General features: G+C 41.3%; 2 protein-coding genes across 7 annotated transcripts in view; both read right to left on the bottom strand.

Annotated features, from left to right (window-relative positions):
- fam13b (family with sequence similarity 13 member B) overlaps positions 1-7,092 on the bottom strand; it is a 29,893-nt gene extending 22,801 nt beyond the window's left edge. For 5 of the 6 annotated variants that reach the window (XR_014767131.1, XR_014767123.1, XR_014767136.1 and 2 more), the window contains exons 1-5: positions 6,874-7,092; positions 3,197-3,357; positions 2,421-2,594; positions 1,016-1,228; positions 41-218 (exon numbers count right to left, since the gene is read on the bottom strand). Coding sequence is in view for 3 of the 6 variants with exons in the window: in XM_084707436.1 (XP_084563562.1) it covers positions 41-218; positions 1,016-1,228; positions 2,421-2,574 (545 nt within the window). In the remaining 3 variants the exon portion in view is untranslated. The remainder of the gene's footprint in view (positions 1-40; positions 219-1,015; positions 1,229-2,420; positions 2,595-3,196; positions 3,358-6,873) is intronic. The other variant, XM_084707262.1, reaches the window with a different exon arrangement.
- Positions 7,093-7,814: 722 nt separating this feature from the next.
- cxcl14 (chemokine (C-X-C motif) ligand 14) lies at positions 7,815-12,393 on the bottom strand. Its single transcript, XM_084707013.1, has 4 exons — positions 12,096-12,393; positions 11,248-11,353; positions 9,592-9,705; positions 7,815-9,231 (listed from the first exon to the last, which is right to left on the bottom strand). The coding sequence occupies exons 1-4, from the start codon at positions 12,157-12,159 to the stop codon at positions 9,216-9,218; spliced, it is 300 nt and encodes a 99-aa protein (XP_084563139.1). The 5' UTR covers positions 12,160-12,393; the 3' UTR covers positions 7,815-9,215.
- Positions 12,394-15,724: the final 3,331 nt, after the last annotated feature.

Here is a 15,724-nt window from a genome sequence, read left to right as displayed (position 1 = left end):
CCCCTTTTACTGTGAACGAAGAAACACATTGCGGTCTTACTGGAAGATGTCTGGTCCAAAAACGGCGGCGAGCGCTCCGACGTTCCACGTGTCCTCCTGCAGCGCCGCCACGCTGGAGAGGAAGCGGCACAGGAAGCGCAGCAGGGCGTAGTTGACCTGGGGGAGCTGCTGCAGTAAATACTTCATGTTCCTGGCCTGCTCCTCCTCGCTGCTGTAATCTGAAAGACAACAGGTTGGATTATTACAGATTATGGAGCCACGGTAGAGTACAGACAGTCAAGCCATTAGTAACGTAGGTTATGACAGCTTCCCCTCAAAGCTATAATCTGACTGAACCACACCATGACGATAAACTCAAGGGGTTATATAATATACAACATTTCAAGCCAGGTGAGCAGGCAGATGGAGCATAAACATTTTATAGTTAATAGTTTTTGGTCACATTGACAAGTGAAGAAGTCATTCTGCATTTCTGCACACTGGTTTAAAATGACACAATTACTATGACATTAAAAGACCAGACTCGCAGTTCAATTTCAATACAAACACATGTGCAAAAGAGTATCAGTGGACACACAGCGAGAGAGGCAGAGGGAGGAGGATAATGGATGGATATCACAAAGTGGGGAGAAGGAACAGCGACAGAACGCAGAGCCAGTAGAGTGAGATGAGTCATGCTGTGGTGCCCAGGGCTGTGGTGCGCAGGGCTGTGGTGCGCAGGGCTGTGGTGCGCAGGGCTGTGGTGCGCAGGGCTGTGGTGCGCAGGGCTGTGGTGCGCAGGGCTGTGGTGCGCAGGGCTGTGGTGCGCAGGGCTGTGGTGCGCAGGGCTGTGGTGCGCAGGGCTGTGGTGCGCAGGGCTGTGGTGCGCAGGGCTGTGGTGCCCAGGGCTGTGGTGCGCAGGGCTGTGGTGCGCAGGGCTGTGGTGCCCAGGGCTGTGGTGCGCAGGGCTGTGGTGCGCAGGGCTGTGGTGCGCAGGGCTGTGGTGCCCAGGGCTGTGGTGTGCAGGGCTGCTGACCTTGGTAGAGCTGCAGGATGAGGGCTTGCAGCGCAGCAGGGATGATGGGCTCCGGAAGCTTCTGCAGGAAGAGGCGGAGCAAGCTGACGGCCGAGGCGAGATCTGCCTCCTTCTCTAGGTCCACCTGCTCGCCGTTGTCATAGCGCTGCCTGAGCCAATCCACACGCTCCGCATTGCCATTGACAAGGAACATTCCCTCCAGGTCGAGACGCCCTGTGAAACACACATGAAACACACGAGAAACACACATGAAACACACGAGAAACACACATGAAACACACGAGAAACACACATGAAACACACGAGAAACACACATGAAACACACGAGAAACACACATGAAACACACGAGAAACACACATGAAACACACGAGAAACACACATGAAACACGCGAAACACATGAAAAACACGTGAAAGACACGTGAAACACACGTGAAACACACATGAAACACACACACACACGTTCAGCCCCTTTATCCCCGACCATCTCAATCACCAATAGCACCACACACATTACTTTGACTCCAGGCAACTCAGACAGAAACCTGACCTCCTCAAACAGGTTGACTTTTCAACACAATGGAATGAGTTGGCAGCTATCCATACTCAAGTACTGAGTTACCAAGCAGTGAGTGAGTTTTAAAGTTTTCTCAATTCAAATATGGTGAAGTAGACAGCATTAAGTGACATCTTCGGTTTTTACATTTCAAACATGTGGAACCCGCATACTTTTATAGACTTAATACGTCCAAGATATCGTAATCACTGCCCGTTTAATAATCTGCTACAGTTGACTCACTGGTGTGGTGCAGCTGATGTACACAACATGATCATTGATGCAGGACAGAGGCACAGCAACTGAACTTGGCATTCCAAACATCACAGTTGATGGTTGGCTACCATAAGAGAATGGCAACACAGCATAACAATGGGCTGAACTCCAAAGCTATGGTCGCCAGCGCACACTGGAATGTTCAGGTAAAAACAACGTCAGTCACGTATGTTGTTCCAGATCAGATATGTTGTTCTGAGGACCCATTGCTGTGGTTGCTCCTAAAACAATACATTTGCCTCAGACGAGGCAAATTCTCAGAACCAAGTTAACCTCAAAGGCTGCTTTCTTTCTTTTATTCTAAGAATTCAGCAAATTCAAAGCTATTTTTTAGCAACGATTACTTTTCCCAGTAGGATATTTGACTTCTCTACTGTTCTTTGTTTTTGTGTTTTTCATGCATTCCTTGCAGTCTTAAAATACCATACATACATTGTGCATACATATACATACATATCCATATGTTAATGTGCATTTCACTCCATGTGTCTGAGAGCACAGATGTGTGAAACTGCGTGTAAGAACAAGTGTTTACGCGTGACAGCATCCGACCATACTCGTGTCCTGGACTCACCGTGTTCCTCGATGTAGTCGACAATCTGCTGGACCAGCAGAGGCACACTGTGGCCGCTCTGCCCACTGGCCTTCAGCTCCCCCAGGGGGATGCCGAACACCCTGGCCTGGCTCAGGGCCTCGCTACCTGGGGAAGGAGACACGCTCTTCCTCATCTCACGGCCCCGCCTTCCGTCTACAGCCAGGGCACAGAAACAGAGAGAGGTGGTGACTCTCACAATGCAGGCCAAGGTCAAGGCCTCGGTGTATGTGAAGTGTGCACACAAAAGCGGAATACGCAGAGGGGAAGGAAATACAGTAAAGGGCAGCCTTGTGAAACCGTTTATAATGAAGGCATTCTTATTGAGTAGTGGCAGCAGGTGCCTGGAGTAAAGTGAGAAGAGGAAAGGCAAAATCTCATGCAAGCAAGCTTCTTTGATATAGATATAGTGACAGGAGGGCTTTTAAAAATTGTGCAATGCTCTATTGTAAAATATAGTTTGTGTCATTCATATTGTTTACATGTATTGTTATCATATTGTTTCATATTGAAATATTCAAAAAGTAGTCACTGATGTTTGATAAGGCTGTCATACACATGCAGCCAACAAAGGGTGAAGCAAAGGTAAGCACATTTTGTGGCATATAACAATAACATGGAGCATTCTTAATAGTGCCCCCCCCCCCCATCTCTTTATTGATTAGCCTGACTAATTGCACATTAAAACAAATGTGTGGCCAATGTATTATACAGTGGTATTTGTTGTATTGCTGTCTTGTGGCGAGTAAGATACTCACCGTTTAGCAGTTGAAACACCCAGAAGTTGTCCTTATCGCCTGCTCCTCTCAAGCCCGCTGAAGAGAATGGACATCTATGGCTGCTTCAGGTTGTGGCAAAAGATGAGCCGGTAGTTCCTCATTGACAGACCGCAAATCCCGTTCAGGATCTCACTTGTTAGCTGCATTAAAATAAAAAAATATGATAGAAATATTATTAGCAACTACTCGCCTAAACAAGCAAAAAAAACAAACAAAAAAACACCCAACACCAGATGCCATTTTTCTGCAGGACAGACACAGCCATACACAGGTTGGACCTGGAGTCAGGTAAGTCTAGCAACTCACTTCCAGGTGAGGAAGGGGAGGTGGGTGAACTGGTAGTGGCTTGTCATGGAACACTAACAAGGCCTCAGCCAATGACTGGCGAGCAGGCGGGAGAACCATTCGGCTGAAACAAAAGCTGGAGGATAACTACAGCCTGTTCTCATCCGTCACCAGAAGCCTTCTCCTGGGAAAGGAATGGGTGTGTGTTTAAATATTAATAGTCTGCTCATGAATGGAGCGAAGGGCCTTTGCTACGCTAAGTTCACGAAGATGTTGACGGTACTCAAATGCAGAGTTGATTTCATGAATCCTTGGGACACCAAACTTGGTGATAGCGACATATAACGGATTCAAAAAGGGTGTGTCCTGTCATGATAAAACCCTATGGGTTTTGTCCAATCATGCAACGCTTTCCAGTTTACGGCAGGGCAAAGCAATATCCACCATAATGATTGTATGGTTAATCTTGACCATAAAACAGGCGTTTTCTCCCGTTAGAGACTTTACCGACCATGCACAGATGTTACACAACAAGATGACCTACATGCAATGTAACTTTTTTTCCTACACCAGGAGACAAGATAATGAATGGAGATCCCGTTTTAGAGTGCAAAATATCTTGGGAAAAACTTTGGTTCACTCTCTTGTAATAGAACGACCGTCCTGGAACTAGTTCACATTAATGACTTTATGACCAGGATTCTCTCGTGACATAAACCTTGTGTGCAGACAGTCATATGAATTGCTTAATTCTAGAACCATCTTTATAACAGTTTGATTTCAAGGCATTGGGTATCTTTCTGGCAATAAGGACTCCTATTAACTACATGCTCTGTACTGCCTATTTCCCATGCCTCATTTGCTACTGCCATTTCTAACATGGCTTTGAAATCCAAATTAAACTGTCCAGATTAATTTGTGCAGGGTCACAGTTGGACACAACAGAAGGACAAGCACATGGGCTAAAGTACTGAATGTTCCCAAACTGTCTTAGAGGGGTGTAAACTGACCCTTCTACAGCTCTGAAAAGCACAATTGGCCTCTAGATGGAAAAGTCCAGAATCTGCCAAACTCTCTGTATCTTAATCCCACATATCATGCGTGACAACCTTTAGGTCCACAATGTTGGCCATTGTTGGAGCGAGGAAAGAGGGCAAAGAGACAGAAGCACAGAGCCACGAGGAAATGAGGTGGCATGAAGCTGGTTGCCCTACCATGATCAGATCCTTCTATGTGGTTTGATCACACAAGCCCAAACTAGGTGTCTAATCTCAAAATCAGCCCCCTTTAAACAATTATCACAACACTTAGGACATGTTTACAAGGGATGTACTGATATGAATGAAACATGACACAATGTTGACATTGTGTTTTTATTTTGCTTTTGAATTCGGTTGCAATTATGACTACAGGGAAATGCCAAAAGGTGTTTGGAAAATCAGATATTTAGCCTGATTCAGTATGCTTTCTACGGATTCATATATTTTTGGTGGGATAAGCTTATCAGCCAAAATTATTTGGACGCAAATTCTGTCCTTCCCTAATATTTATGGTCATTTTTTCATTTAACTAATTTTACTAATTGTCTATAACTCTACGCTACGTCCATGCATGAAGGAAGCTTTCTCAAACAACAAGTAGGTAATGGGACTCTTCCTGGCTGATCATTCTAGGAGATGGTCAAAATAATTGGCAACTGTGATAACAAACCGTGAAAGGATAAGTGACGGATAGCTAGGTTAGATAAGATTAGAATTTGGGGAGGATGCAATATACTGTTCAATCCAATGGTCAATTTCCCTCAGCAGACCTCAATGCTCCTCTGAAATAAAAGTCTACTGTAATTTAAATGTGCAATATCATGTTTAACTGGTTATAAATCTACACCAGAAAATACTAATCTAATCTAAAAAAAAAACAGGCTCAGATGTCAGATCAAATAGTTGACAATAGTAATACTGTTACCTGGGGGGAATTCTGTGCAAATCAAAAGACATTTGTTTGTCCTCCACGGTTATGTCTGTGGATACAGTGTGTTGCCTTGTGAACATGATAAATGCAGCCTAGCCTTGAATAACGTCGATTTGGCCATTGACTTATCTTCACATTAATGCCCACAAGCAAGTCTGAAGAAATTGCTTGTTTAAAATTGCTTTTAAACTACATCTGGCGTCGTCGGACTCTGTTGTCTTGTATTTTTTAAACACATTATGGCATTTCTATCTCATATGCCAAACCACTCTATTTCGGACAGATATAAGATGCCACAGCAAGTTTGTGGTTGCCAAGAGCTGTTAACATTGAGTTATTGGAGCAGGCCAGTAGGCAGACACAGTGAGGGGGAGTGCAAATGATGCAACAAGCAGTCCATCTAAGTATCTATGGCTGAGTAACAACAATGGTCTACATGCAATAAAAACCGCATGTAAATGGCATTTTGCTAATGAACATTTTACACAAAACACTTCCACACTACTATAATATCTAATTAATTTCGACTTCCAACACTGTATAAAAAACACCTTCAAATCCCGTTATCTAATCTCTGGAGCTGGTGAGCTGGTGGGAAAAGGAGAATGACCAGAACGGAAACCGATCAAATCCCAACCAAGGGTATAATTAAGTTATTTGGTTAAGTAACAACAAATGATAAGACATCAATATCGAATATGATTAGGCTACTAGCGGGCTTGCTAGGGTAGCAACATAATCTTTCAGCAACACAGTTTACTGTAGTCTCTGTACAAGACTATTCGAAATCCGATTACACTAGGCTAGCTAGCTACTGTACTGCAGACTAGACTAGCCGTCTAATTTCTTGAGCATGAGGAACAGAAAGCAAAACGTACTTTAACAACCAATGGGCAAAAATAAAACCGAAACAGAGCTAGAGCTACCGTATCCCAATTAGCAGCTAGTTACCCGATCTGACGTTTGCACCCCGATTGTTGAGCAGGACAGTGTAGGAAGCATCATTGATGACCTACACTTCATACTGACTATAACTACGCTACAGTTCCTAGCTAGCCAGCAAAGATAGCGAATGTTCAAGTAGCAACCCAATAGGCTACTGACTGTATCTATGTTTATTCCAACATTGAACCCTTTTGCAATTATTCTGTGAAGTGAATAGTGTTAAGAAGATTAAAAAACTAACTTCATTTAAACGACACAAATGAACATTGCCATAACCATCTTAAATATCTTGGAATTAATGAAAAATGTTAGCTCGCTCGCTAGCTAGCTAGCCTATCTTGAAGAAGCAGCATTAGAGATGGGTTTAACAGTCAACCTCTTAACAGCAAGCGGTACACACTAGCGTAGCCTGTGCTAACTAGTGCTAGCTAGCTAACCAACGTTTTTGCACCTACCAGGTCAAATACAACAGGAGCAAAAAGCATCAATTCTCGTTTCTTTGCATTAAGCAGACGTCTGACTTGACGATACCTTCGATAAAAATTAACAAAACAACGTCGAAAACATTGCTTATCCGAGAGTATTTAGTTCCTGATTATTTCTATTCAGATGCCGTTTGCGGATCGTTGCTAGAATGTTTCTCAGTCACACACCCACAACAGAAGCTGCCAAATTTTGTCTCCGCCTTTCCAGGTGTTGGTCAACCCACTGACTGATTGACAAGTCAGCAACTCGAAAACTACAGTGAGATACACTCGTGTATTATTGGTATTTAACAATCCTATTTGTTCCTGAAAGTACTTACATTTGTAGTAAAAAAAAGGAATTGTTTTTAAAAAAGTATTTAATTGTCCGTGTGCGCAGAAAGTTCATTGAAATAGAATATATTGAAAACTACTACTACAATATAACGAAATGTTTCAGAATTAAATCTTTCATTCACTCCTGTATTTGTTGTGACCTTCGTTTACTGTTTTCGAATTCAATGCCATAGATAGACTATGGCATGCCAATTCTGTCTGAATTTCTAGTGTATTCAGTGCGCTACTGCCAGTAGGCTACAGTAGCGACAAGAGCTACCGTAATAATAAAGTAAGGAACAATGATGCTTAAAAATAAGACAATTTAAGCGTCACACAATCCAATTAAGAACAATAGTGTAGTTGCAACGTATTAGTAAAGTACAATTAATAAAAAGACTGCGTGGTAGATAACATATGCTTCGTCAAAATTGTATGAACTCCTGCAGTTCTAATTGTGACATCCAACATTGGTTCAGTAGCGCCACCTAGCCACAGTTTTTCCGTTATAATACCATTGCTCAATAATATGAATAAGAAATATCGTACTGTATTATAGTGAGTTGGAGCCCGACGAAATAATAATTAAAGTGAAATTGTTTTAGACACTGTTTATTGCTGTGCTTATTGATTTACACACATTGGAATGTTTACATAATGTGTTTGATGTGTCAGTTCAAACAACATTTGACCAAAATTACAATTAAATAGCAAAACAACTCAGTAATACAACACATTTTGCTATGAAGTCCTAGATGAATTCATTGTAACTAACAAGCTATTGCTCTATTTACATAGTGATTATTTATATATACTTTTGTATATATATTTGAATCAAGAATGTGTATCAACAGTTTACAAAATAACCACAACTTTGACTGTATCAGTTGTCATAAAGAAACGTTTAAGGTCAGACTTCTGCAATGTTGTCTTTGCAGGGAAATTTAGTTCAATAATTAATTATCCATATTTTCTTATTGAAAGTCATACACTGAGATATTGCTTAATAAGTTTGCTTGCTTTATGTGACCTGTAGTGCTTTTGTAGCAAACGTATCTTTAAAAAAAAGTAAATATGACATATTTCAGGGAACTCCAAAAACTTGAAGGTTAAAATAGAAACAGAATAGATACAAATCCTGATACAAAACATCACCAATGACTATGTTTATACAATAACCGTATACCAATGATCGACACTGGATGCAGAAATAACAAATCTGACCAGCTTTTCATATGATAGAGGACCTTTTAGGTTCATAACATTTATATTACACACAACTCATGAACTTGGATGTAAGAATGGCACAATGTACTGTAAAGAACAACATACTCTACATGTTGTACATCTAGTGTACTGGATGCTTCTGTAGCCTATCATTTATGCCATCTCTCTTTGAAAAAAAAAAAAAGGTTTTGTCATAAATTATGACAAAACACAGACTTGGTCTTGGTCTTATTATTTAGGAATGAGAGCCTACATTGTTACCTCGTCCCTGTCACTGCATACACATTTGTGTCTGTAAGTTTTAAACATCAGTTTTGCACTGACAGAAACTTGGGGAGAACCTTCTCAATCAATGACATGGTTACAACAAGAATCATATAACTCCTTGTTGCTACAAGACCTAAATTCTATGATATACTCTAACCTCCGAACAGACACGGGATTCATGTGTCATATCCCAAATCGTGGTCAAGACTTATTCGACCTTCCTCAAGAGATTTTCCTTTAGAGATGTTTGAATGGGTAAACATGGTCTTGGATGTTGGAATTGTCGAATTGTGACCTTTGTAACAGTTGGATATTACTTTTGTGATTACAGCTACTAGCCTCATTGTCAACTAAATCATATTGTGCGTATGTTAAAAACCTCACTCCTGGGGAGGAAGAACTGGTTGTGGACATTCTGTCTCCTATTTCACGTAAAAAAAAACGGTTCTGTTTGTTGACGTTGTCTCATCTTCTCACTTTATTTTTGCTGGTAATCCATGCTTTTAGGCCTCATACACCCTGGAGAAGAAACAGAGAGTGTTCAACACAATCAAAGACCAGACAGCCCATTCTCCATCTGTGCATTCCTGTAACGACCCATACGATGATCTATCTTCCAAATAACCAAAGAGTGATAAGTGATTTATGTAAAGTGTGCATAAACATAATTATATCAATATAATATAATCTCAGCCTACAATGTGGAAGTGCAAAACAAAAAATCTTCTATTTCACAGTTTTCCAATTTCTCAGTATTTGCATGTCTCCCAATAAGGATTAGATGGTATACCCACAAACTCCAATGCAACATTTCTATTATAAATCTAGGTTGGAGGGTTGACCACCAAGGACCTTCAAAAGTTCATCACAACAATGTACCTGTGTTTGTCCTTCCAGATCCTGAACCACTTGACAAGGTTCTTGGTGCTCTGCAGTTTTGGGTGCAGGCAATACTCCTGACCTTTGAACCGCGTCACATTCTCCATGGTCACACTGGGCAAACAGAGGTGTGGATTCAATGTATAGTTACAATATCATTATAATGTTTAAATAGCACATGAACTCTATCTTATTCAAACACGGAATGACTCTACCCAGTACTTCCTAAAGGGATAGACACCTTGAAATAACTCACACAGGCTATATGGAATGGTTCAGTCTATTCCTCTCCAATGAATGGTAAACCATGATTGAAGGATTTGGCAGTCATTCCAAACAGACTTTGGATATGCTGTTTATAAGCATGTATAATCGCACTGATATTCAGGGTAGATGTTGAAACATATTTACACCAAAGGAGAAATAAAGAGGGAAAGCAATGGAGTGAAGAAATCCCCACCCCACATGGTTAGAGGGATAGCGTCCCTTCATAGCCTCCATTTTAAGTTACGCAATGTGCTTTCCAGTCCTAATTGCGTCTCGTTTTTTGTTGCTTCTGTTGCAGCATATGTCATAGCAACACTAGTAAACAGATAACTGTCCCACGGCTTCTCTACAGGGGACGCTTTCAAAACAAATACAAACTCCCCTCTTTCTGGTGCTTTCGTCTTTTGATTATTCACCTGTGGAGCCAATAGAGGCCCTGGGTAATCTGGTTAGCTACTTCCCAACAGTCGATTGAAGTTGGGAGCTAGAGGCAGAGACCCTGCATGACTTGAGGTGGCCTCCCAGAATGTTAAACTCCGAGCCGTAAGCCAATGGCTTCAACAAAAGAGAGAAGGGGACTCTCTTTCCGGAGCCTGCTGGGTCTCATTTTTCACAGGGGGACAGTGGCCCGTGGCCACCATCTCATGCAAATAGGCCAGCTTCAGCTCTTCAGCCCTCTACTGTTGAATGGCTCCTCCAACGCTCAAAGGCCTGCACTGTGAAGCTAAAATGATTGAGCCAACAGTTTGTTTGTCGTTTTATACCATATACTATGGTCTTATGATTAAACTAATTCAATCTGCTGTAATCAGTATCAAGGCTGTATGTCATTCTGGGTCTCCTTTCAACACACATTTCTTTATGAAAGTGACCAGCAGGGGGAGACTTCGTATCTTATATGTTGAAGGGAGGATCGCGTACAGCGTAAGCCTTACACCAAAAATGACTCATAGGTTATGTGAAATACCAATTGCTTCTGTTTCACAATAGGGTCTTTCAATTTGACAGTAATAGGCTCATTTAAATCCATTTAGAACCAACTGAACAAATGACAAGTTATTGTCTTCAATCTGAAGAGAGGGGGGTAAATCCTTATAGGATGCCCAGACCTCTCAATCCAACAATGTGTCTGCAATTTGGCAGAGATCAGTAAGCAATGTTTTAGAACCTTGTATTATACAAATAAGATGAGGGGAGGAGAAATGTAATAGTTACATTAGAATTTAGCTGTAAACTCTGAGAAGATATTTCTGAATGGGAAGCTGTATTCAGATTCAACCAGCATGAAAGTTATTGAAATATCTACTCTAGAGCAATAATAATGTAATGAAATGTAGTAAAAAGAAAGAATGAGTAAGAGTTAGGGGGTATAGTTATCAAAGTACTCACAAGATCATCCTCTCTTGGCAGAAGGGGTGTTTGGGTTTGATCTCCAGTTTCTGAACATCCTTGTAACGGATTTTTGGCCCTTTTCTTGTGCACCTGCACTTGTAAGCTGGTAAGGGGAAATGACAAACAACATATAATCGTAAAAGTACATATTATAAAATATGTGGAAGCAATTAGGCTCATACAGCTTAATTTACACTCCAGTTTTCATTTGACAGATTATGACATGGATTTCGAGACGATTCATGTCTCCATCCAAAGGTCTCCACATGATCTCCACATCTAGTTATGCAAATAAGCCACTTTGTTAGTATGGATCATTCATGCACCTGTACTTAAATATTGGTACACTTTTGGTCAAAACTATAATTCCAATCTAATACTTTATTGTGTGTTGTAACTCTGTATACATCTGGGTGTCAGCAGTGGTTCTTTGAAGTAACATAACCTAACCTAAATCTCCATGGATTACTTATTACTAATTTCAATGAATCCTCAGCCTTCAAGATTATTAACTCCCAACCATACACACATATAACACATTGACTGAAGTTTGTCGGCCTAAAAGCTAGAATGCTGGAAAATGAAACTTTATCCCTTGTTGTGACTCCCTGTTGAAAGAAACAGCAATACTCAGAGAAACACTGTGAGTTTTAAATCTTGATAGATTATGGAACAGTAGGTTTGACTTTGAGATAAAGGTAGGCTATCTGAGGTTACAGAACCAACATTTCAAACAAACAATAATAATTGTATATACTGTAGGCTATGGCATTAGTTTAAGCACCGAGCAACAAGCATAAATAAAATACATCGTTTCAATTAAATGTTAAATAGTTTCCGTTTACCTTCTACGTGGAGAGAATATAGAGCAATAACTAACAGAAGTAACGCTACTGTACACCGACGCATTCTGCTGATGGAAACCTTTATTTCCGAAACAAAAACCAGATGGTTTTGACGGTGTATAAATTCCGTCAAACAACAATATCCTCTTGACTGATATTAATTTCAAAAGTGTCAGGCGCGAGTTGCTCTTTTTCTTCGAATACTTTCAAGCTCTTTGGAGTCCGTGTTATTTCTTTTATTTTGTGCGCTTCCTAATCGTAAGTCTGTCACACTTCACGTCGCCAGTGCTGCCATCTCTTCAACCTGTTTCTGAGCTTGAGCTTTTAAAAACCAGCCCCGCTCCCCGCCTCATTAATATGCACGGCAACCGACGAATGAAGAACTTTCAACTTCAGTGTGGTAAAGCCTACATGAGGAGGGAGGTCAGGAATAGAAAAACAACTACTTTTGCATTTAGTGCAAAGGTAAACACGTAGTCTACCAAAGGATTATTGTGGTAGGACAGATTACTTATTAGACAATGGCAGAGTTAGTTGGAACTCGTTGTAAGAAAATGCGTGTTTATTTGTGTAAGTGTAACTACATTAATGTTGGCAGAAAAGACAGGGCTAAGTTGAGCCTGTGACATTGTTTGGGGCAAATCAAGCTTTGTTCATAAAGATTTTCTCTGTTGTCCAAGGCTCCTACATTTTGTTCTTTAATAACTATATTCTAAATAAAACGGCATCTCCACATCTAGAAACTGCAATACCTTTAACAGAATAACAGATTTCACAAAGCGCGCAGAACTAAGAAGCCCGTTGTTTTAAAAGAAACGAACCCGGCCACCACGCATTAGTTTAGCCTTGTAAGAGATAGCCCTGAGAAGGGCTGGGGATGAAACCGTATTCATTAGCCTCCACCATTCTTCATGGGCTGAACCTCCATCCAATTGGCTTCTGGCTGTCATCATTCAAACTTGTGGCCATGAAACATCTGTCCGCTGCCTCTCGGATGCCAAGAGGAAAGTACACTGCAAGCAAATGAATAGTGAAGCTAACCCCTTACGTCAGTCCATGGATTCTTTTTAACATTTGGCCTATTTGACTCCATGCGCAGGAGACTGATAGAATTTGTCATTTCCATTTAGTGGAGCTGATTAGGATGCTGATGATGTTCATGCATTTCTTGTAGCGGGTTGGCAGTAGCCTCTCTATCCACAATGAATCATGGGTCAAATTTCTATATGTCAGGTGGCTTCTAAATGTCAAACACTCTAAGATGAAAATTGAAAAATATATTTGCCATCCTTTCTCATTAGACAACAACAACCAACCAACAATAATGATATTCGAAGAGATGAAACAACTGCTTATAACCCAATTTAGTAGGCTACAACATTCACTGTGTTCTATCCATCTCAGACTGTCTTCACAAAGAAGTAGAGCAGCGTTGTAGGTGCACACACTTACCAGATACACATAAGCTCAAATATTTACTGAGTTGTAAACTATTTAAAAAAAAATACAGTTCACCTGTTCAGTGTTTCAGTGCTCTTAATGCACTTGCCAAGAGTACGCTCCCAAGACCTAATTCACCATTTAAAGTAAGGTTTATTTCTAACCCAAACAAAGTGGAGAATTCTTCGTCCACCCTGACTGTCAGAGTTGTGACAAATGTTGGTAGACACACACATGCATGCATGTTACACACACACACACACACACACACACACACACACACACACACACACACACACACACACACACACACACACACAAGCATGGTGTCCTGCTATGAAACCCAAAACAGACCTCCCAAAAAGGTTTGGTTCTTGTTGGCCTGCAAGAGTTAGCAATTATGGGTTACAAGGTATGCCAATGCCAGTATCCTAGCTTCACCAAACCCTTTATGTCCTGCAGTCTCTAATGAGAAGATAGGTGACATCATGGACCTTTCCTCAAGACCCTTGTCTGGAGTGTCTTCACAAGTGAAATGACCACCACAACCACCATCTAATCCACAGGAGAACTGACCACCACAACCACCATCTAATCCACAGGAGAACTGACCACCACAACCACCATCTAATCCACAGGAGAACTGACCACCACAACCACCATCTAATCCACAGGAGAACTGACCACCACAACCACCATCTAATCCACAGGAGAAATGACCACCACAACCACCATCTAATCCACAGGAGAAATGACCACCACAACCACCATCTAATCCACAGGAGAACTGACCACCACAACCACCATCTAATCCACAGGAGAACTGACCACCACAACCACCATCTAATCCACAGGAGAACTGACCACCACAACCACCATCTAATCCACAGGAGAACTGACCACCACAACCACCATCTAATCCACAGGAGAACTGACCACCACAACCACCATCTAATCCACAGGAGAACTGACCACCACAACCACCATCTAATCCACAGGAGAACTGACCACCACAACCACCATCTAATCCACAGGAGAACTGACCACCACAACCACCATCTAATCCACAGGAGAACTGACCACCACAACCACCATCTAATCCACAGGAGAACTGACCACCACAACCACCATCTAATCCACAGGAGAACTGACCACCACAACCACCATCTAATCCACAGGAGAACTGACCACCACAACCACCATCTAATCCACAGGAGAACTGAGGGAAATAGTAACCGGAAGGCTATTATCATTACATTATAAACATTAGCAGGGAAGTTCCCCCTACCCTTCCACAGACAAGTAAAGGAGATAATTAACATGATTCATTTTTGAATAAGGCTTTAATGTCACAAAATGTTAATACCAAATGCATCGCAATCCACCCAGCCACAGGAAGACAGAATGCTTACAGGATCTATAACAGAGAACGGTTGGAGCCATAATGAATACAGCTCAGTCAGCCTGCTCTGTCAGATTCTTCTGCTCGCTAGCCGATGTGTTCAGACAAGGCTGTAATGGTCTGCAGGTGTTGGGAGTTAATTGACAATAATGATGACAGCCTTATCAGACAATGTGAGAAACGACAAGGGAGTGAGCAAGATGGTCACAAGATACCACCCCCTCATCACCAAAAATGACTTTGCTTAATTCAGAACGCCTCAGTTGCCTGGGTGCACCAGCAATATTGTGCAGAATTGATTGTATTCAGTAATGGAAATTTTCGTCTTCAGTACATAGCATTTGTAACACACTCACTCAACGGTATATTGTCGATGATGTTGTTCACTTTTACATTGCTTTGAAATTAAAACACCAAGTACATACTGTAGTTTGGACTGTTCTCATAAAGTATGTTTTTTATTTTTTATGCGCAAGCGTATTTGAAGGTTAAGAAATTAATGTTCATTCTTTGTTATGAGAAAATTGGAAAGAACAAAACCAGACTCCATGAAGTCCATTGTTTTGATTTGCACAGCAACAGAAAACGTTCTCTAGTAAATATTGATAAGCATGTATAATTTAAAACTGGAGTATAAGTGAGACAGAGAGAGAGAGACACCAAGCATGTTAAATGTTTTTCTTTTTCGGCCAAATCCCCCTATATGTCACTTGACACGTAAACAGAAGGGGTCATTAGTGCGTAGCAAAGAGACAGTGAGTTGACTGGATGTACTGTAGTCTACACC

The sequence above is a fragment of the Hypomesus nipponensis genome, chromosome 1, assembly GCF_054491055.1.
Source record: "Hypomesus nipponensis isolate SF chromosome 1, ASM5449105v1, whole genome shotgun sequence".
Taxonomy (NCBI): domain Eukaryota; kingdom Metazoa; phylum Chordata; class Actinopteri; order Osmeriformes; family Osmeridae; genus Hypomesus; species Hypomesus nipponensis.
This window is presented reverse-complemented; position numbering and strand designations above follow the sequence as displayed.